The sequence below is a fragment of the Carassius carassius genome, chromosome 7 (assembly GCF_963082965.1).
Source record: "Carassius carassius chromosome 7, fCarCar2.1, whole genome shotgun sequence".
NCBI classification, from domain to species: domain Eukaryota; kingdom Metazoa; phylum Chordata; class Actinopteri; order Cypriniformes; family Cyprinidae; genus Carassius; species Carassius carassius.
In genome coordinates this window covers 21,029,910-21,054,029 of record NC_081761.1, presented here as the reverse complement: position 1 = coordinate 21,054,029, position 24,120 = coordinate 21,029,910, and the positions used below count along the sequence as shown (strand labels likewise).

Genomic DNA, 24,120 nt, shown 5'->3' with positions numbered 1-24,120 from the left:
TAATGAAAGACTTAAAAATGTTCATTTAAAACGCACATACTTCATACTTAATGCATTTAGCATATTTAAATACATTTCATATTTTCCTCTAAAACCAGCACAAAAAAAAAATGCTTTTTCAATCTATCATAAGTTAATCTGATCTTAAAGTTGATTTCAACTTCTGATCAGCATACAGGAAATGATGAACAGCCACATTTTCCAACAACTTTTAAAATAAAATCTTTAAGCTAAAATAAAAATGTTAAGTTTCAAGTTGTGTCAACTATCCTATTTAAGTTTTATTTATGAGGGAACACACTTACTCAAATGCTACCACAGGCAATGGAAGAAATTCCCCATTACCAATGAAATTATCGAACTAAAACCAATGAGACATGAGAAACGACTCAGAATCTAAAGGGAAGCAAATGCCATTTCAAGTCACTTAAATGTTTCTTTTTTATTACAATCAAATCTCTTTTGAAATTTGTGAAATGGATTAACACTTGAGCTTGTGCTGACACTAAAATTGGCTCAGTTTATTTTCATGAGCGAAAGAATTTCTGTTAGTCTCCTCACCAGAGGCAATGTATTTCAGCAAGGTCATATAAAAAGACTGAAGAGTGGCAAAGGGAAAGAGAGAGAGAAAGAGAGAGAGAGAGGCTTGATGCATGTTATTTAATTTTGCTGTTAGTGCAGCATTTTGTGTATTACATGCACACAAACACAGTAACACACAAGCCTGCAAACACACACGCACACATGCACGTTTTCCCCCTGACAGACATTTCTGAGAATTGGATGAAAACATACATTTCAAAATATTTCATCAGCTATCGGGGCAATTCACAAAGTGCGTGTGAATTGAAATGTATGCCAGTACAAGCTTTCCTAAGGGATTGTTCAACTGTGTGTATTTATGTGTGTATTTTCGTCTAAATTTTGTGGCTGCATGATGCCAAGTGGAGAGTCTCAAAAGCAAGGGGAAAATGTGTGTGTGTGTGTGTCTATGTGTGTGTGTGTGTGTTTGTTTGTGTGTGTGTGTGAGAGAGAGAGAGAGAGAGAGAGAGAGAGAGAGAGAGAGAGAGAGAGAGAGAGAGAGAGAGAGAGAGAGTAGGGCGAGGGGATCAGGTGGTATTCTTGCCTTGCTCGCTATTTCCTTTGAATGACAAGCTGCAAATTCCCATTGGTCATGGAAGGGAGAGTCCAAACATACACTGACACACACTTACTTCCACAGACACACAGAAAGAGTGCATAACCACATTGATAGTTTAAAGACACAGAACAGACAGAGAAAGTGATACAGATATAAAACAGCAAAATCCTTTAACTTTTAGTAGCATGACAGTAGCATGCAACAGGACATTCTTAAAAAACATAATTTTTTTTTAGTAAATTGGTTTGTTAAAAAATTACTCAGGTTTTTTGAGAAGTCCATTTGTGACATTTCATGTTTATAATTATTACATTTTAGAAATGATGTTTTATTCAGATGTTTTTGTATTAGTTGTTTAAATGTAAAGGAAGGTGTTCAGGTTTTATGTTAACATTCTACGAGTGAAATAAATACAGTACTGCTCTAATAAACTATGTAATATAATAGGTAGACAATTAAACAAAACTTTAATTGACCAATTTACTCTAGCTAAAGGGTAACTTAACTGGAATTTAACTGCTTTGAATTATGAGTACTGTAGCCCAATGTTTCCCCAACATTGCTAAATAGCAAATAAAACACTTCCACAATAAATACATTTCCCCAATTAACTGAAAACCTTCCACTCTGGTAACAACAAGGACAATCTTTGAAAGTAAAAGAAGTTGTACATAATTAGGAAGGAAAAAAATAGCTCAGCAGTAAAATGTTAAATGCATAATGATCCTCAGTCCTGTATTTTAGTATACATTGAAACTAAATGCACAAATCTATAAATACAAATTTTTCTTAAGTCACTGGGGTTTATTTGTAGCAATAGCAAATTATACACTGTATGGGTCAAAATTATAGATTTTTCTTTTATGTCAAAAATCATTAGGATATTAAGTAAAGATCATGTTCAATTAAGATATTTTGTAAATTTGTAAATATATCAAAAATTAATTTTTTATTAGTAATATGCATTGCTAAGAACTTAATTTGGACAACTTTAAAGGCAATTTTCTCAATATTAAGATTTTTTTGCATCCTCAGATTTCAGCTGTATCTCTGCCAAATATTATCCTATCCTAACAAACCATACATAATCAAAATATTGACCCTTATGACTGGTTTTGTGGTCCAGGGTCACATACGTCATCTCTAAAGATCTATTGGTAACACTTCAGTTTAGGAGCCAATTCTCAGAATTTGCTTGTTTAATGGTTTGTTAATAGCAAGAAATTGACCTTAAAATAAAGTGTGATAGATCTATTAAACATCCATATTATGGAAAGAAAACAAGAAATGGATTTTAGCAGTCGAATAATTGAGAAGTCAAATATTGAGAAAACAAGGCGTTTTTTTAAATTGGTTAATTAACTGCCTTTGTTTTTTATTTTGTACTGTTCTCTGAGGTCCACTTATAATGTTATCAAGATTTTTACATAAAAAAAACAGTTTAGAAGTAATAAAATATTATCTGTCACCTTATTGTAATGTTCAGACTGAACATTTTGATGTTTTCAGATAGAACATTTTCCACAGATATAAATAAATTTAGACTACTTAACTTGGGCCGCACACCCACAGAGATGCATTTAGCTGTATACGTAAACATTTTGTATCGTATTTTCATTTCAACCAGACAGAAAAAAACTAACAAAAATCTATAAAAGAAATTAGCATTGCAAAAAGATGTCAATAAGAGTCAAGTTCAGTGAAATTTCAGACAACAAAGTCTCTTTATTTTTGTTTATTTTGTCTCGACTTTCAGAAAATAACAAGCGGTGAAGCCGAACCCAGGGAAGATTTTAATCAAGTTGCTACAATATAATAACACTAAAACACAAATAAGAATAAATGCTTCAGAAGTTTTCAGACAGCTTTAAGAAACTTCTGTGAGGCCTTGAGATGAGGGAAACTATTTATCGGAAAGTATTTAGTTGTTTGTTTAGTAAAACTGTAGGGTGTATGTGTGCGTGCCACTGATAACCATTACAGGACCTAAAATGTCTAGAGAGCCTCTTCAATTATGTGCTTGTTAATTAATGAAGAAACACCCATTAATGAGTTCTCATAACACTCCACCCTCAACTGACCCGATTAAAGCAGCCTTGAGGATAAGCTGGAATAAGTATGATAGTTCGTCTAAAGGGCGCCAATCCCTAAAAAGCTATTAAGAGGGATTGAAAAGGTACAGTATTTGTGTGTGTGTGTGTGTGTGTGTGTGTGTGTGTGTGTGTCTGTGTGCGTGCATGACCCACCACTGTGATGTTTTTATGAATATTGCTGAACCATGTCGTAACAGGTCCCAACTCTCTTAAAAGTTTGATGTAAAGTACTTATTTTATTATTATTCATACCCATATTTAATAGATTATTGGTCAAATTAAAATTACTGGCATGTTAGAAATTAACATGAAAAAGCCAATATTATAAACTGGTTTCTTAATCAGTAGGTAGTAGATACACTTATTGTATCATCTTATTGTGCACTTATGTTTTCTGCCTATAATAAAATCAATAAATATCAACCTAAAATTTGCTAAATGCATACCAGCATCAGTTTGAGTCAGCAACATATCTCCATTACCTTATAATTCATAAATAAATGAAAACATAGAATATAAAAAAAACCACTTAATTTTAATATGGAATTTGTACTTCTGATCAAACTGCAAATAAGTGTTCTTCAGTGTTCTTGCTTTTTTGTCTTGTTTTCCAGTGAAATTGTCTAAAGGTTCTATAAGGATGTCTAAGGATGTTTAAATATTTTTACTACAAAATAAGACAGAAATACAGAGGAAGATATACTTTTTTTTTTTTTTGCAGTGTATGCAACATTTAATGACACTACTTTGTGCTCTAATTTAAGCGATTCATTTTAAGACAAGCAGAAACACTGCTTTAATAAGCACACACATCATTAAGACAAGTAAAATAACAATGAAAATGTGATAAAATTTCTGTCTGATTTAACAGAGGTAACAAATAAATAATTTCATTATCATAGGGCAAAACATACTTTAGTGCCAGTAAATGTTCCCCAATGATTGCTATTGGCATAAAGGTTTTAAATTCAAAATTTTCAATGCATCTCACCTCCATACCTCATTCCAATTATCACATAAAACTCTGTGAATTTAGCTGCTGTAGCTTCAGCTGTGTAAACAGTAAGAGAAGATCTCATTATAATTTAACAGAGCTAAATGATGTATCTTTCTATGCTGCTGTATGAAACCAGCAAGAGTGCAATTAGTATGAAAACATTACTACACTATATGGATATATTTAATAATTCATCTTGTGAGTTAGGCTGTGCATCAACACCTCATAAACCCTGCACTAAACCCTAATACAAAGTAAATAAATTCAATCATAATTTTTTTTTTTTTTAATTGTGGTGACACCCTGGTACAGTGATGAGTTGTTGTTTACTAATGCAGCCGTAAGAAATATGCTATTCAAGTTAGGCAGTGAATAATTTTTGTGAGTGAAAGAAAGCTGCCATTAACAATAAGGGCCAATAAGGTGCGTGAACATTTGAACAACAATAATAACAATAAGTACAGTTAACGCTGATCATCCAATTAAAAAAGTATACACTCCCCATGTTGCATCAGTGAATGTTTTCACATTTTGTAATAGTTGTGAGTTTTAAAGTTTTGAAGTGAAAAATCAAACATTCACTGCTGGAAAAGGTTAAAAATGGCAGAAGATGCTGGAAAACCAATGAATGTAAAGAATCTGGAGGATTTTGCTGATAAAAAAAAGGGCAGCTGAACTTCTCAGGACAACAAGGACACATGAACAACTATCACAAAACATAAAAACGTAATAATAATACATTTGTATTACTTTTTATTAATATTGTTAATATATTATTATTAAGTTATTATTTTGTCTTGTGGGATATACGTAAATATCTGTTATGTGTTTTCAGGACAATTTTTATGATCCTTCTTATTTTTTTCAAATTATTCTGGCCTTTACGGTGCCTGTGAGAGGACATGGTCGGTTCACTTAGTTTTGTCATGGCCACAAAATAATAATTTGTGGGAACGTGATAATATGTCGTGGTCAAGAGATCATTTTGACGAGGTAACAACATCCTTATGTTGAGGGAACAACATATTTTTCTCGTGGCCACGAGTTTAATGCGTAAACAAACCTGTGTGACCATAGCAAAAAATGATATTAACCATATGCCTTGGCTAGCAGACTTTATTACGTGCCAGAGGGTGTGCTAGGGCAGTGCTTGACAGGACTATAGCCCTATCAGAAACTTGCTTAGCCCCTAGTTTCATTTGTAAATAAAAACACAACAGGCTCATTTATCATTTATCTGACAATTATCCCAATAAAGTTTTGACGTGATGTGATGATAAATGAGCATGTTGTGTTTTCATTTACAAATGAATATATTTATTCATTCATTTTTATAACAATTATTCATTCAGTTTATTATTTATTCATGCTAAACTTAATTTGAATGCTGACTGTCATACGTAATAAAGTCCCATAGCCAAGGCATTTAATTATTATAATAATTTAATAATTAAATATTTTCTATAATAAATAATATAATAATTCAATTCAATAACATAGTAATTCAAAATAAAATATGAATGAATACATCTCTAATAATCCCGGGTTGCTATGGTCACGCAGGTTTGTTTACACATTAAACTCGTGGTCACGAGAAAAACATGCCGTTACCTCGTCAAAATGATCTCATGGCCACGGCATAATATGATGTTCCCACTAATTAATATTTCGTGGCCACGACATATTATCACGTTCCCACAAGTTATTATGTTGTGGCAACGACAAAACTAAGTGAACTGACCTCTGTGATGTCCTCTCACAGGCACCGTAGGCCTTATACATAGCATTTGTATATATCTGCAATCTGTGCTCTGTACGTTATTGTCATGTACCGGTGGTGTTGGCGCAGTGGATAAGACACATGCCTTTGGTGTGAGAGACCCGGGTTCGAATCCACTGTGAGACACCAATGTGTCCCTGATCAAGACACTTAACCCCTAGTTGCTCCAGAGGCGTGCGACCTCTGACATATGACCTCTGACATATATAGCAATTGTAAGTCGCTTTGGATAAAAGCGTCAGCTAAATGAATAAATGTAAATGTACCGGATGAAAACAATAAAAACTTGAATAAAATAAAAAAAAGATTAACATTTGGCAGATTCTTCAAGGTACACACACACATACACACACACTGTATAAGAATGCAAGACAAATGACAATTAACATGCTTCTCAATGGTGCAAGAAAGCATTCAAAAAATTGAAAGCATTCAACAATAACAAGCTGATGAGGTCAGATTGCTATATAATGCGCAAGCACACACACACACACACTACCTGTTCATAGTTGAAGGTTTCTAGCATCCCTAAAATAAGTCCCTGAATCTCAGCCAGCTTTCCTTTCCCATACATAGGGTCCTGCAGGAGAGAACACATATACAAGATTAATTATTTTAACATAGCTCTCATCACATTAGAAACCTGTGTCTGTTTGCACAAAGTTTGTAAGTAAATTTTAAAGGCATGTTCTGCAGTAAACCAAATTATACACAAATCAGAGCGTAAACACAGTGCGTGCTGTCAGACTGCATTCAGATGATGAAGGAGTGCAGTCTCAAAAACATCTCACACACGCACACAAACAGTCATCACTAGCCGTTATCACAGTACTGCACACACATGGGTAATTTTGCCCTCAGTAGGGGCTCAGATTGATGCAGTCACAAAATTGAAGACCTGGAAGACTCTTTCTCACTCACACACACACACACACACACACACACACACAAACATACACACTCCTCTTCATTCTGAGGGACAGAAATGGTACACACATTCTTTTATTGAGGGGAAACGAAAAAACTTGAAGGTCCTGCAATGGCAAACACAACAGACTTCTGATCATTCAATATTTTACAATAACAAAACACCTACTGTATTCTTAATCTCCATTTCTTCACACATCCTCAATATAATAAAAACTACTGCCTTTGTCAGTTAGTTCTCTTGCAGCAAAATTGATTCTGATAAGAATTATTTTTTTTTTTTACTTTTTTTATCCTAATAAGATACTTTATTGATCCTGTATGAAGAGAATAGGACATAAAACTGTGTTGTTATAGTCTACCTCCTCTGCACACAAGATGAATGCAGCCAATTCCCCAAGGCCAAAACTGCTCTCCTTTCAGAGAGACAGTCACAAACATCTGGAATACCAAATCCCTGGAGCTCAGGTTTGAAACCCAACATATGTTCTATGAGAAGAATGAAAACTAACAAAACTCAATAAATTTAGCTTTTTACAATATACATCCACCACACAAACTTCAACTAGCTCCTATGGAGCTATACCCTTGGCAAATGGGGCATCACTCTAATCCACAGGGGCCACCACATGGGACTAATGAGCTAAATTTGGTTTTATATTTTTTTTATTTTACATCATATGCTCTTTATCTATAACAATATAACTCTGCATAGAAGGTGCATATAAAAGCAAATATACATTGTTTACATACATGGTTTAATGCTCCACAGAGGAACTCTAAATGCAGTTTGGGTATTTTTACAGTTAAGGTTTTAAAAAAAACTTATTTCAAACTTCTGAATACAAGTTTAAATCACGTTCACACAGCAAATATGGAAATTATGTTAAATTCACTATTTGTTAAGATCATAGTTTTTATCATGGAGTTATTTTAATATTAGTATAATACTAACTTGAATAAATACTATTGTTGTAATAATTTTGGTCAAATGTTTACTACATGGTTCCAATTTTAAATCTTTGAGTTTGATGAACTGTTATAGATTTACAGAATGATATAAAGAAAATTATGAATGAAGAGAAAAGAATTCACTACAAGAGAATAATTGTCTAAAATAACATCACTTTTTCATTCCAGCAACACTATTTCACCCTGATCCAGATGGTTTTCATGATTCTCAAGAGCCACAAGGTATGCCACTGGGAGCAACTACAAACCTTCTGTGAGTTGTACAGAACGGCTACAGCTTCAGGAAGAGACAGACAGAAAGAAGAGAGATGATCTACTAATTACTTCAGCATGTTTGACTCAGATGAGTGTCCTTGACTAAAGACATGCATGCCACTCTAGTTGCAGGTGTTATTCAGCCCACCAATCAACAGCTACCACTTTTCAGACATCCTGTAAAAAGCTATAAACAAATCCAAACATCCATGGACAAACAAAAAAAATTTCAATAGTGCAATTATATTTATACCCAATTTAAACTTTGGAGAACTGGGATATAATTATAATTATAATTCTAATAATATAATTCCCCACTTACACTCCATCCACCCACGTACCACAGTGTGTGAAATATGAAAAAGACTGTCATTAAGAGTGATAATGCTGTCGTTATAATGTAGAGAGGCTTTGCTGATTAAAACAACATTACCAGACTTATTCAGACTGACCAGAAATGTGATAAAACATTTCTCTACTGTAGGTCTTCTTTTTTCTTTGTGGAAAGCCATGTAAATGCAATAGTGGATGATCTAATTTGCTGCTGGAGCCAAAGCAAACACAAACATAATATTTGCTAGAGTCTCCCATGTACCTCTAAAGAAGTTTACTCTGCTATATTTTACTTCACTTGCGGAAAGGGTTTATATGCATAGCAAATGAATGTTGGAAAAATATCCAGATTGGGAGTATTTGGCGCCTCTGATCAACAGTAAGAATGATCTCCACCCAGAAAGCCATGATCTCAGAGGTCTATATCCTCACATGCCATCTTTTTTTCTAGAAATATCTTGGGCAGATTACTACAGTAGGTAAATATTCCATATATTCCCAGTCATATCAGCTTAAGATAGTTATCTGGTTTGCTACCAATGCAGTCTAATAGATCTAACCAGGGGTGCATTTCCAAAAACATCATCAAAAGGCAGTAAGTTCTGCCATTACCAACACAGTTCTAAGATTAGTTGATTCCCAAAACCATAGCTCCAATGAACATTTGCAAACAGCATTGCCACCAGCTTGGTCTGGTGCAGACCACCGCCCCCTCTTATAATTCTGTGGAGCACAAACAAATTGTAAATCAATTCTAAGCCTTGAATTACAAAAATAATAATAATAATAAATGTAATAAGCAAGCACAGAGCGTACAGCTGCAGGTGCCTCTACCCAGGTGTAAGTGCACATTCAAGATGACACCTGTAGATTATGTAATATATGGATTGCGATCATTTGTTAGTATAACTTGTTAGGGCTCTTTCTAACCTTTCCTGCTCCTTGTCAGTGGTACATTTGCATTCACAGCAGCACACTAATGATTACACGCTGTGAGCAAATGCCATCAAATGTCACCATCAGCAGTCGGGCAGAACCAGAGCTGCTCGGATAGATGCTGAGGCAGGGAGATTAATGAATCAACATGGGCCACAAAAAAATAAGAGACTATTACTGAATCATAATGAACATGAACAATGTCAAAAACTATAGTGACAGCAAATGTTTTGTCTTGGATTTACTTTCACTTTAAAGGGATAATCAATATCATCAAAATCAATAATGATTAGGGTTGGCAGGTTTTCACAACAAAACTCGCCCAATTGCTATTCAAAACTAGCCCAATCACGTTTCAAAGGGGGTCCCCTGATAAAAATTACATTCCGGGGCATAAAATACATGTTTTCTGGCGGGGTCCCCCTGGTAAAATTTTGATTTTAGGGGCTTAATATCATGTTATTGGGGTCGCGGAAAACCACGGACTTGGCATACTAATAATCCAGAAAGACGGCAAAATGTTATTTCATGTCATAAGACTACATCTGTATTGCAAACTGTTTTGCTGTTACTGTTGTTTTAAGTGTTGGCATAACAATGCAACGGCATTGTCATAGAAACCAATGCACATTATGTAAAAAGAAAGAGCACTTATGGACACACAAATCAGATATGAACAGTTGCAATAAACTGTGTGGACAGTCAGTTATTAAAATCAGATTCCATCCGGATATGCACAAAATCGGATTTGAGCTGACAGTGTGATGGAGGCTTAAGGGATCAGTAATATTTTAAAATGTTTTTGAAAGGAAAGGTGTTCTGTTCACCAAGGCTGCATTAATTTGATCAAAAATATTGTAAAAATATTAATTATTATCAAAATTTAAAGTGCCCCTGTTATGCCATTTTCTAAGGTTCCTAATTTTGTTCTGTGAGTCTCCTACAATAGGATTACCTGCATGCAAGGTCAAAAAAAGCTTTAATTTTCGCAAAATATGCATTTAATATCATCTCATTTTCCAGCAATTCTCAAACGATTCGTTCAAAGCAGTTCCAAGATTCAGTCTTTTCAAAACCCTCCTTTCCATGAGCCTAGTCTGCTTTAATTGGTCAGATGGCCCAGTCTGTTGGGAATAGTCTACCGCATACAGTGCGTGTCAGAAACAATATGCCCATTAACATAGTTCCGTATTTTGAACACTCAAAATATAAAAAATATAGAAATCTATTGTGACGATGTCATAAGTCATCTTTAATCTTTGGGCTATGTCCTGTGTTTTGTTTGGTTTAAATTGTTTGGTTTATATTATTGATATGAATGTTTTTTTTTCTATTGTTTGTGTTTTGGGTTTATTTTTCTGGTGTAAGGTGCACATTAGGTCAAGAAAAAGAGACACCAAAAAGGGTTATTTTGTAGTTATTTATTCAGTTTTATTTCCTTACCTTTTTTCTTCTGGGCTCATGACTGCAGCATGGTTTGGGGGTGAGGGTTTAAGAGGAAGTGCGGCCTTCCTGTTTCCTATTTTATACAATCAAATGGAATTCTGGGTAATGTAGGCATAGCCTACTGGCTAGTCAGAGCAGGGGGGTCATTGTAAATGTATTGTTCAGTTTTTGAATGTATTTTTGTTATGTTGATCTTATGTTGTTTTGAACTTTATCTTCAATTGAGTTTATGTGGCTGTTTATGTGTTTGTATAGGATTTTTCTTTTTGTGGGTTTTCCTATAATTTGGGATGGTTTGACCCTTGAGTTTAAAAAGGGCGTACTTGGCCTCTCAGGGTTTTGTGTTGGTTGGGGCTTCCATGAGGAGCGTCAACTTTAATGTCTCCTGTGTCAGATGTGAGTAAATAAACTTTTTTTTGACTCCAAGAAAGTGTCTCCCCACCTTTGTTCTGGTCATGTCCCCACATCTATGATTTATCATACATGTGATTCAGAGGAGCAGCTGGTCCAAATAAACAGGGAACTGAGCCATCTTTCAAGAGCAAGCGTTTAGTGAATCCCACCTTGAACTCCCCAAGATTAGAGAAGCAGTCGTCAGTAATGACGTGTTTGTGGATGTGGAATTATGCAAATGTATTACTCTGTCACAGGGTAACACATTTGCATAATTCATAGGATTCAAATTACTAACGACTTGTTTAGGCTGTAGAGAGTCAATTCTTTATTTTCATTTATTTTTTATCGTGCAATTTTGGCTTTACAACTTCACTGATCATTTACATTCACATGCAGCTACACTCCATACTGCATGAAAGGCAATATTGGAAATGGCATAATAGGGTCACTTTAAAACAATCTGTGATGCAAAGCTGAAATTTTCAGCAGCCATTAATTCAGTCTACACTGTAAGATGATCCTTCAGAAATCATTCTAATATGCTGATTTGCAACAAAAAGAAACATTTATTGTTATTATCAATGTTGAAAACTATTGCAATGCTTCATATTTTTATGAAACCAGGATTCTTGTGTTCGGTAATATCTTTACTAATACTTTTGATCAATTTAATGCATCCTTGCTGAAATGTACACATTTTTCAAGAAAAAAACGTACTTCAAAATCATATGCAAACCATTATAATTCTGAGTTTCATTGTGACTGTAATAAAAAAAATTATATTCTAAAAGCTCACATGTAAAAAAAAAGTTTTTTTCGAATACTTTGTTTTTCATCCTTTGTATCCTAACGCTACAGTAACTGTTTTAACATCTTATGCATAGTTGTATGTTTTTGCATATTGCCAGTATTTCAAACAAATGTCTAAAAACTGCACTTTAATTTTAGGAACTGTTTGTTTTATTGATCTAATCTAAAAGGTGAATGGTTAACTCTAAATAACCATTAACAACAACTTTAACAGTGTTTAAAATACTACACTTCAGTTAAGTATAAAACACAGTATCTCTTTAAACTAGAACTCTTTACAAATATGAGCTAAATAAACTAACTATTTGTGTATTACAGTGAAAATGAAAGAACTCACTATTTGTAGTAACGCTACTACTGTATTAATAATACAAATTCTAAACTATAAACTAATAGTGGTTTGTAATAAATTGATACCAAAAAATCTAAAATGTAAACATTAGTGTATCTTTGCACACTACTACTACTACAAAAAAAGAAAAAAAGAAAATTCATAAGCACTGATTCAAAAGAAATCACAGAGGTTGTAATGACAGCAGGTTGAAGCAGAGTGCTGGTGTAATAGCACTGATAAGAAGGGTGAGAACGGAAGATCGATGGGGGAAAGCTGACAGCACTGAATATGTGTAGATGAAAACAGATAAAGGCCTTCCACTGCCCAAAGCCTCAACAGATTCATGAGTTGCTGCATCGATCTCATGGAGAGTCAAAATGTGTGTGTGAGAGTGTTTGAAACAGCTACACAAGGCTCTGAGCTGAAAAGCAAATTTCCTGTTCAGCTTCTACAGTGTGTCCATCAATCCAAATATGAAAACTAACAATGGATACTGAGAAAGCTTGCGAAAAACAAAAACAAAAAAAGGCTGCATCAGTAGATGCCACTGTAACCAACCATTTCTCCTATTTAACATGATGTATATAGAGTATGCTGCAATACTGAGAAGGTCTGAATCCCTTTAATTCAGAATGTTTGTAATTCTCACAAAATTCAGTTGAATACACGTCAATATATACTACTGAATAAAATTCTAAAAGAAACGGAATATTAGAAAATGTGATTTTAAATAAAAAAGATGAATATTGAACACCGATAGCATAACATTTGTAAACATTAACATTAATTATCTTTCAAATTCTATTTAACTAATTAAACCAAATGGCACAGATAAACTGCAGCACAAAAGCATGCAATGACTGTGGAATCTTTAACATTTGAAAGGATATTATGGCAAAGTCATCGCTTTCCTTATTCAAACTGATTTTTTTTTAATGAACATGACTCACCTGAAGAATGAAAGCTGTATCGTACACTTGGGAAATTATGAGCTTGACAGTACACTTAGCTCAAAAGAAATCTAAATACTTGGTTCACTACAATAAGACAATATTTTTAATACCATTTATAATTGTTTTTTTTTTAAATGACAAAATATTTGTCTTTTAATCAAATATTAACTAATAATTAATAACTAATAATTGTTTTGGTAATCCTCTAATCATTGACAGTTAAGTAATCTGATATTTTTTAGTAATACAAATAGACCTAAGTGAAAAACCGGCTTTAGTATGACTATTAATATATGAACTAAAGCTGAGGCAATAATAATTGGTTCGAATAAAATATCAAAACCAAGTAATTACATGGCTTTATTGAGCAACCCTGATAAAATAGGCCTACATAATGTAATACGCCTACACAAAATATGAACATAACCAACTTAAGTTTATTATGTATTATAACTAATACCTGCAGAGGGCGCTTTACTTTACAGCGTGATTCAAGGACGTTTAAATCCATGTAATTTTAATATTTGACCACCTGCAAACTCAGAGCGAAGGTTTGAACATTTCTTTTGAAATCGCGATTCACAACAAATCGCATATTTAGAAATATGTTGCTAAATTCTCCTGTGTTGGCATAGGTTTATAAATGATGTATGTTACAAATCTAGTGAGATAACATGCACTGTTTTCCTAGATTAATAATTAGCATGGCATAAGCGAAACCGCTTTTCACCTCAAGGAGTAATATCGGTAGATCTCGTGTGCTGCTAAAAGCCAGGCGAAAAGGCTCTGTAATTATATCAGACGCGCGGCATCGTTAATTTTGCGTAAAAAGATTGTTTTATTGAGGGAAAAAGTAACACTTATTTCATATATACTGCGCTTTAAAAATAAAAGTATTTTTCAAGTACCTTCTCAAAAAAGATGTCTGTTTTCAAGGGTTTTCCAGTACCAAAAATTCAAAAAGTCAAAATCAACTACTTCAAGCATTTTAAGCCCCTTTTAATGAACGCTGGCATTAAAAACTTAATCAGAAACACAAAAAGTTTTAAAAAGAACACAATTTCAATAATGACAATAAATAAACCAATAAATAAATCAAGTGATAAACAAATATGTACTGTTTGAGGTTCACAATGATATGTGTATAAGTGTATAAGTGTACTAAAAAGTTTGCAGCAACCTTATGTTGAACTTCACAGTAATTTTAACTTGATTCTGATAATCTGAACTGGAATTAAAATATAACACCAACACGCCATTAATTGAAGTGTATAAAAGCTATATTTATTGAGGACTTAATGGACTTCAATTACAGTACAGCGGCATTTTATGACCCACAAACTACATTTTAGGAATTTTAACCCTGATGTTTAAAAGTTTCACGACGGTAGATTTGTTGACATCTCCAGAGCAGTTGAATTCAGAATCTGTGTAAATGTCTATGTGAGTGTCTCAATAGTTTTGCACAAATAAGAACCATGGGATTTTGAGCTTGAGCCAGCTACCTTATTGTCACGTTAGAAGGCTTCAAGTCTTTCCAAACAAATCCCATAAAGAACAATAACATCTCACACGTACCGCAATCACTGGAACACACTGAGCGACCTCTGAACATGCACACAATGACTGCCTTTTAGTAACAGGCAGGCATAAAAGCAGCCTAGTTTTAAGCTAAACTGCATGAGTTTTTAAAAATAACAAGAGCATGTACTTACCTGTAGGATGTGCCGAATGATGGCAGGTGGGGTGATAAAACTGGACATGCTGTTTAAGACTTTCATAGTGAGCTCTTTTAATGCTGAGGAAAGAGAGACACAATCAGGACTGACTGAGCCCTCAGCTAAATTCATTATACACCAGCGCTTCACTAAAGTCAAAAAATTTGACATTACTTTTATCAGTTTTAATTATTTTAATTCTAAAAAACAAAGAAAGCTTTATAGCACTTAATTATTGCCAATTTTGTATTTTCTATGGTTCATGTTTTTATCATCAAAATTCATTAAAATGTTAAAACTACTGAAAATCAAGTCTACTCATGGTACTGTACTAGAAATAGGAAGTTGGAGAAAAATTTAATGCTAAACAGAACAAACATTAGCTTATTCGGCCTTCACATGTACCTGGAAAACTCCTACTTCCAAGTTGGGTTATCATTATTACAAGAAGTTACACATTCATGTCTGAAAAATAATATTTTCTATTGCTTATTTATATAAAAATTGTATTCACAATAGAATATAGATAGAATATAGATAACATATCAAGTGTGGAAAGTGAGACATTTTGAAATGTCATGCCAAATAATGGCTTATTTTGGATTTCATGAGAGCTAGATATTGCAAAAAAGTTGGGACAGGTAGCAATAAGAGGCCGGAAAAGTTAAATGTACTGTATATATAAGGAACAGCTGGAGGACCAATTTGCAACTTATTTGGTCAATTGGCAACATGATTGGGTATAAAAAGAGCCTCTCAGAGTGGCAGTCTCTCAGAAATCAAGATGGGCAGAGGATCACCAATTCCCCAAATGCTGTGGCGAAAAATAGTGAAGCAATATCAGAAAGGAGTTTCTCAGAGAAAAATTGCAAAGAGTTTGAGGTTATCATCATCTACACTGGTGGTTGAGTGGCAGAATTGTCATTTCGCATGCAGGAGACCCAGGTTCGATTCCCAGCAAATGCAAAGCTGTGTGTCTTTTTTTAAGGGGGAAGTTGTGGCCTACTGGTTAGAGAGTTTGACTCCTAACCCTAGGGTTGTGGGTTCGAATCTCGGGCCTGCAATACCACGACTTAGGTGCCCTTGAGCAAGGCATCGAACCCCCAACTGCTCCCCGGGCTCCACAGCATAAATGGCTGCCCACTGCTCCGGGGGTGTGTGCTTGCAGTGTGTGTGTGTGTTCACTGCTCTGTGTGTGTGCACTTTGGATGGGTTAAATGCAGAGCACGAATTCTGAGTACGGGTCACCATACTTGGCTGAATGTCACGTCACTTCACTTTCAGTGCATAATATCATCCAAAGATTCAGAGAATCTGGAACAATCTCTGTGCGTAAGGGTCAAGGTTGGAAAACCATACTGGATGCCCATGATCTTCGGGCCCTTAGACGGCTCTGCATCACATACAGGAATGCTATTGTAAAGGAAATCACAACATGGGCTCAGGAATACTTCCAGAAAACATTGCCGGTGAACACAATCCACCGTGCCATTCGCCGTTGCCGGCTAAAACTCTACACTGTAGGTCAAAAAAGAAGCCATATCTAAACATGATCCAGAAGCTCAGGCGTTTTCTCTGGGCCAAGGCTCTTTTAAAATGCACTGTGGCAAAGTGGAAAACTATTCTGTGGTCAGACGAATCCAAATTTGAAGTACTTTCAGTAAAACTGGGACGCCATGTCATCCAGACTAAAGAGAACAAAGGAAAACCCAAGTTGTTATCAGCGCTCCGTTCAGAAGCCTACATCTCTGATGGTATGGGGTTGCATGAGTGCGTGTGGCATGGGCAGCTTACACATCTGGAAAATCACCATCAATGCTGAAATGTATATCCAAGTTCTAGAACAACATATGCTCCCATCCAGATGTCGTCTCTTTCAGGGAAGACCATGGAATTTCCAACATGACAATGTCAGACCACATACTGCATCAATTACAACATCATGGCTGCGTAGAAGAAAGATCTGGGTACTGAAATGGGCAGCCTGCAGGCAAGATCTTTTACCCATAGAAGATATTTGGCGCATCATAAAGAGGAAGATGCAACAAAGAAGACCTAAGACAGCAACTAGAAGCCTGTATTAGACAAGAATGGGACAACATTCCTATTCCTAAACTTGAGCAACTTGTCTCCTCAGTCCCCAGACGTTTGCAGACTGTTATAAAAAGAAGAGGGGATGCCACACCGTGGTAAACATGGCCTTGTCCCAACTTTTTTGAGATGTGTTGATGCCATGAAATATATATATATATATATATATATATATATATACAACCCGAATTCCGGAAAAGTTGGGACGTTTTTTAACTTTTAATAAAATGAAAACTAAAAGACTTTCAAATCACATGAGCCAATATTTTATTCACAATAGAACATAGATAACATAGCAAATGTTTAAACTGAGAAAGTTTACAATTTTATGCACAAAATGGGCTCATTTCAATTTTGATTTCTGCTACAGGTCTCAAAATAGCTGGGACGGGGCATGTTTATCATGGTGTAGCATCTCCTTTTCTTTTCAAAACAGTTTGAAGACGTCTGGGCATTGAGGCTATGAGTTGCTGGAGTTTTGCTGTTGGAATTTGGTCCCATTCTTGCCTTATATAGATTTCCAGCTGCTGAAGAGTTTGTGGTCGTCTTTGATGTATTTTTCATTTAATGATGTGCCAAATGTTCTCTATAGGTGAAAGATCTGGACTGCAGGCAGGCCAGGTTAGCACCCGGACTCTTCTATGACGAAGCCATGCTGTTGTTATAGCTGCAGTATGTGGTTTTGCATTGTCCTGCTGAAATAAACAAGGCCTTCCCCGAAATAGACGTTATTTGGAGGGAAGCATATGTTGCTCTAAAACCTTTATATACCTTTCAGCATTCACAGAGCCTTCCAAAACATGCAAGCTGCCCATACCGTATGCACTTATGCACCCCAATACCATCAGAGATGCTGGCTTTTGAACTGAACGCTGATAACATGCTGGAAGGTCTCCCTCCTCTTTAGCACGGAGGACACGGCGTCCGTGATTTCCAACAAGAATGTCAAATTTGGACTCGTCTGACCATAAAACACTATTCCACTTTGAAATAGTCCATTTTAAATTAGCCTTGGCCCACAGGAGACGACGGCGCTTCTGGACCATGTTCACATATGGCTTCCTTTTTGCATGATAGAGCTTTAGTTGGCATCTGCTGATGGCACGGCGGATTGTGTTTACCGACAGTGGTTTCTGAAAGTATTCCTGGGCCCATTTAGTAATGTCATTGACACAATCATGCCGATGAGTGATGCAGTGTCGTCTGAGAGCCCGAAGACCACGGGCATCCAATAAAGGTCTCCGGCCTTGTCCCTTACGCATAGAGATTTCTCCAGTTTCTCTGAATCTTTTGATGATGTTATGCACTGTAGATGATGAGATTTGCAAAGCCTTTGCAATTTGACGTTGAGGAACATAGTTTTTAAAGTTTTCCACAATTTTTTTACGCAGTCTTTCACAGATTGGAGAGCCTCTGCCCATCTTTACTTCTGAGAGACTCTGCTTCTCTAAGACAAAGCTTTTATAGCTAATCATGTTACAGACCTGATATCAATTAACTTAATTAATCACTAGATGTTCTCCAAGCTGAATCTTTTCAAAACTGCTTGCTTTTTTAGCCATTTGTTGCCCCCGTGCCAACTTTTTTGAGACCTGTAGCAGGCATTAAATTTTAAATGAGCTAATTAAGTGGATAAAAGTGTAAAATTTATCAGTTTAAACATTTGCTACGTTATCTATGTTCTATTGTGAATAAAATATTGGCTCATGTAATTTGAAATTCCTTTAGTTTTCATTTTATTAAAATTTAAAAAACGTCCCAACTTTTCCGGAATTCGGGTTGTATATATATATATATAAACCAGTGAATACTGATACCAGTGAAAATCCACAGTTCTCAGTTCCAATTTCGGTACTAAAGCGAAACACAAAAATATGCTAATTAAAAAAAAATAACTTTTTAGCACTAAAAAAAAACCAATGCCATTCTTTAGACTTATTATTACAATTGTGTTTAAAGTTTTTAAACAAGTTATATAATTATGAAAAACAGTAAACAAGTTTCACCCAAATTTAATTTGTCTTTTAATTTATGAAATTTAAACACATTTTATTTTTGGTAAATAAAGGGGATTTGCTATTAAAATTAAAACATGGAAGAAAATTGTGATTTATTTCTTTAAAAAATAAATTTTTATAATTTTTTTTCAACAGTAGTAGCAGTATCACATACATTTTACTAAATAATAGTAATATTTCTAGCACAATGCCTTTATGTAAAAATTAACTTTTAGGCCTAATGAATATGAATATTAAATATATATATATATTTGTCATTTTAACTGAACTTAAGACTGGTGGTGATGCTTAAGATATTTTTGGTCATTGAGGGTTTCTGTAAAAAAAAAAAAAATAGTAATAGATCATATTAATTATTAAAAGATAATACTACTACTAATTCTACTATCATACTAATGTATATACAATGCACTATGAATTTATGAGCTGCTGAGTTCATGAATATTAATCACGTTGTCTGCGTTTGGTCAAACTGATTTGCTGAAATCAAAACAGGGACGGTACTAGATCAGCGCCAGCCAATGATATTGCCATTTGCGCATTAGCTCCGCCCACTACCGGAGAAACCGGTATGTCTTCTGCTTGTTCGAAAATGAATATGAATACTTCTTAATGAACTCCATTATTTTGACAGGAGAAGACAACAAAGAATAGTTTACATATAGCGTGTCGATTCAGCGTGGTAAGACTCTCGCTCTCTCTTTCTCTCTCTTTGCATGTGTGAGAAACAGCGCTATCAGTAAAGCGACGGTGAGTTGTGCGCCCTCACAAAGAGTTTACAGAGCATCAAATACAGGTGCGCTGTGCGTCCATTGAGATGAACTGAAAAGTTCAGATCGCTTGATGGAGAGAGAACTCTGAAGCTCAGATGCTGAAATTAATGCAAGCGTCATGCGCTTCAGTCTATGTAGTAAACAAACCCGCACGTGTCTGCCATTCATTAATTCACACAGAGACGCAGAACACGGATTCATATTTCAAACAACTTTTGCGGCTTAACATTTACAGATACTGGTCCATATGGAGATTTGATTTGATTAATTTATGCTAACTTTGACAAATTCCATGACTGTCCATATTAAAATGTAAGTTTCATTTTCATGACTGGATTTTGAGATTCCGTCCTCGTTTTCTGCTTCGTGGAAACCATAGAGCTGAACCGGGTTTAAATGGGACCTCGGTACTACCGGTACTTAAAGAAACCTGGTACCGTCACATTTAAATTTTTTTAGTACCGGCTTGGTACCGAAGTACCGGGTCTTTTGACAACACTAATCAGAATATCTACCACAAACCTTGAAAATTAGAAGGAGCCACATTTTTTGTAAGCAGAAGAGAATAAATAGGATGAGAATGAGGGGATTTTTTAATTATACATATAGGGGCATTGGAGTTACAAAGGACTGCTGCTATGCTGTGGATAAACTTAAATCTAGTGCTTGTGTCTGTGTGTCTCACCCCCTGAAGTGTGTTTGGTGTCGGCTCCTTTGAGTAGTTTCTGTGGTGACATCATCGCCTCGAGGAGAGGAAACCACAGAGCCTGAAAATGAAAGAAGATTGATGTACACACACAGAGAGAGAGAGAGAAATGTAAAACCGGGAATAAGAAGATCAATACATCCTGTTCATGAACAACACAGCCCAGGTTGATGGGACAGAGTTCACACACACACACCTTTCTCTGCAGCTGGTTGAGACCGTGAGACTGTGCTCCTCTGACACAAAGCAATGATGTCATGCAGAGCTTCCTCCACTCTTTGTAACAGACTCGGCACTTCATCACCTGTCTCTTCCTCCTCACCATCAAGCTTGTCTGCCTCTGAGCCTTCCAGTGCAAGTTTGTGGAGTTTGCCCTTCAGGGTCTGGGAAGCAGAAATCAACAGATCGATAGCCCATTTCCACCTGCCCTTTCAGTCTCACCAGGGATATTTAAGACAATGTTCTAAATAAACACCATCTAAATGAACTCGCCATTTCTGAGGGTGCTTTCACGCTGGCAGTTAAGTTCAGACAAGGCACAGTTCGCATGAAAACATGGTAATGTGAAAGCTGCCAGGCAGAATGACCATTGGTGGTCTGAGTTAGCTTGCCCTGGAACTGTGGCACAATTTGCATGAATGTGAAAGCAACTCGGACTCGGGTGCGAAGTTGTTCAGGATGCAAAATAACCTGTGCATGCATTTTAGCCTGATGACAATGTCATTAATTCAACAAAACAGACATAAGGGATGTGTAGGGTAATTGTGCATAGTGAGTGCAGTCAGAGCAGCAAAAAACAGAGTTTATGAAACACACAGAGAGAAGACGCAAGTGTCCTTGTGCATTTTAGCACCAAATTATTAACAATAATAAAAAATATTGACCTACAATTTTGTTCAGTTTTCTATCATGTGCTTTACACTTTTGTGGTGATGAACGCTTCTCCGCATGATTTGTGAATATGATGTGTGGAGTGAGAGCGCCATGGCGATGTGGGTTATTGCGAAGTGTCAATTAATTACATATTCATAAATATATGATAATATATGATAATTAAAACATTATTAAGGCAGGTGAAAATGCTCAATAGACGAAAAAAATTACTTTGTCAATTTAACATGTATTGTATATCCATACTGAAAAGATACTACCATTCAAAAATTTGGAATCTGGAAGATTTTTTGTAATGGTTTCTCACAACTCACTTTTCAGCATCTCTAGTTATAATCGCCAATGCTGAAATTCAAGTTTGAAAAAGCCCAAACTTGCTGGCATTCTGTTACATGCTGCTACATAACAGCTGTTTTTAAACACAAAACATGCCCTGAGGGAACAACTGTTTACTAATGGTGTGCTTGACTTGCTCTGACATTAGTAAAATAAAGAAATAAGCCCCAAGAAGCAAGGCGAAGCAGAGTGCCTAAACCCCCCCTTAGCTGTTATAAATTCACTGTAAACCACAGCTTCACAGGGCTTATTGCTTTTATAAAACGGTTATTCCATATATGTAGCAGGGTTTCACAAAATAAAACAAAGCAAATAAAATGTAATGATATTAATGAAAACATTATTCTTCTGTCAAAAAATTTAGTTCCTCAGAAACACTTGTGGTTGCAAAAAGGTGGTTGCTGAGCAAAACACAGATGTACACAATGGTGTATGTTTGTAGAGTAATTTAAAACACCTTTGAATGCAGCTCAACCAATCAGAATCAAGGACCAGAACTATCCGTTTTATAATTGTTCATTATGGAATATATGCATGAGACAGGCGCCAGAGAATGATCTTTTTTCTTTTCTCTTTTTTATTATTATTGCACAAAATCAACATGTTACATTGAGAGCCTTCGAAATATAATAATAAAAGGGTTGGCGGCCCATACAAAATCCTCATCTTTTCTCTGAATCAGAATGTTCTGATTTAAAAAGTAATGTGTTCCTGATTCTTTTTTTCTTCTTTTTTTTTAGCATAATTTGATCATTCTTTGATCATTCTGAACATGGGTAAATCCATTCTGTAGAATTCCACTGTTTTTTTTTTTTTTTTTTACAATATTTTAAACAGTGCTGCACATTCTGTTATAGCGAATATAACTAGCTTTACATTAGTACAATAAAGGAATTAAAATAAATCAGATAAACTGAAAGCTGATATCAAACAAAATGTGAAATGTCACATTAATCATTGTTTGGCAAATTTTCAGAGTAGAAAGTCAGTCATTTTGATAAACTGTATGCATGCTCTGCAAGGGACTCCATTAGGAGAGAATGTTAGAGATTAAATATTGTTTTATGTGTTATTCAGTAAACAGAAAGACATGTTGGGGTCTACTGTTACAGTGCACAGCATAAATGAGTACATCCCCTCTAATACTTAAATTCAGCAAGTACTCTTTACTTAGAAAACATGTTAGGATTCTTTGGAGATAATGTTCCAACAAGCCTGATCAATTACCAAAGAAGAAAGCCACAATTATTCAGCAAAATAAGATTTTCTTATCAAAGTGATACAACTTTTTGATGCAAAAATGACTACACCCTCCTGAAAGTTACCAAAAATAAATAAATAAATAAAAAGATATCACATGACCTTTTGTGAGTGTGACTGCTGTGACTGTTGACGTATAACGTATGACGCTGCTGACGTGTTTTCTGGTGCGCCCAATAACAAAGATAACACGTCAGCAGCGTCACTGCAGTGTTGTGAATGCACTCACAACAGACCCGGAAGAGAAGACAATGCTGAATAAAGTCATAGTTTTTGTTATTTTTGGACCAAAATGTATTTTCGATGCTTCAACAAATTCTAACTGACCCTCTGATGTCACATGGACTACTTTGAAGAAGTTTTTCTTACCTTTCTGAACATGGACAGTATACCGTACACACAGTTTCAATGGAGGGACTGAGAGCTCTCGGACTAAATCTAAAATATCTTAAACTGTGTTCTGAAGATGAACGGAGGTCTTACTGGTTTGGAACGACATGAGGGTGAGTCATTAATGACAATTTTAATATGTGGGTGAACTAACCCTTTAAGGTTTTAAAGGTTTTAATGGTATGGAACTGAAAGACTCTGTACTTTTAACAGGATTTCTAGTTTTAATTGTGGTAAGCTCCCTGTGAATTGTGTAAATAAAATATTTATTCATTCTAGTTTTGGCATTGTCTCATCTTTTTAAAACACTTATTTTACCTCCCCCAGTTTAATCTGACCCCATGTAATTTGACCATTAAGGCTGAGCATTACAGCGGTACTTACACATTAATATATGATCATACAACATGGTGATTCTCAGTGAATGGCGACTACATGGGGCTAAAATCTGTTACAAAGTATTTTGGTGGTTTTTAAGTAGATGCTCTGATAACATTTTCCAGACAGTATCAGTGAAATTCTATTTCCGTGATATAAAGCAAGGATAGTCCTGGTCTTCATTAA

The 24,120-nt window shown here is 35.3% G+C and overlaps 1 protein-coding gene across 1 annotated transcript; it reads right to left on the bottom strand.

Moving 5' to 3' along the window:
• Window positions 1-6,510: 6,510 nt before the first annotated feature.
• Window positions 6,511-21,059, bottom strand: LOC132143698 (vacuolar protein sorting-associated protein 8 homolog). The gene is made up of 3 exons (XM_059554155.1): window positions 20,876-21,059; window positions 20,659-20,740; window positions 6,511-6,591 (listed from the first exon to the last, which is right to left on the bottom strand). The coding sequence occupies exons 1-3, from the start codon at window positions 21,002-21,004 to the stop codon at window positions 6,560-6,562; spliced, it is 243 nt and encodes an 80-aa protein (XP_059410138.1). The 5' UTR covers window positions 21,005-21,059; the 3' UTR covers window positions 6,511-6,559.
• Between the last annotated feature and the right edge of the window lie 3,061 nt (window positions 21,060-24,120).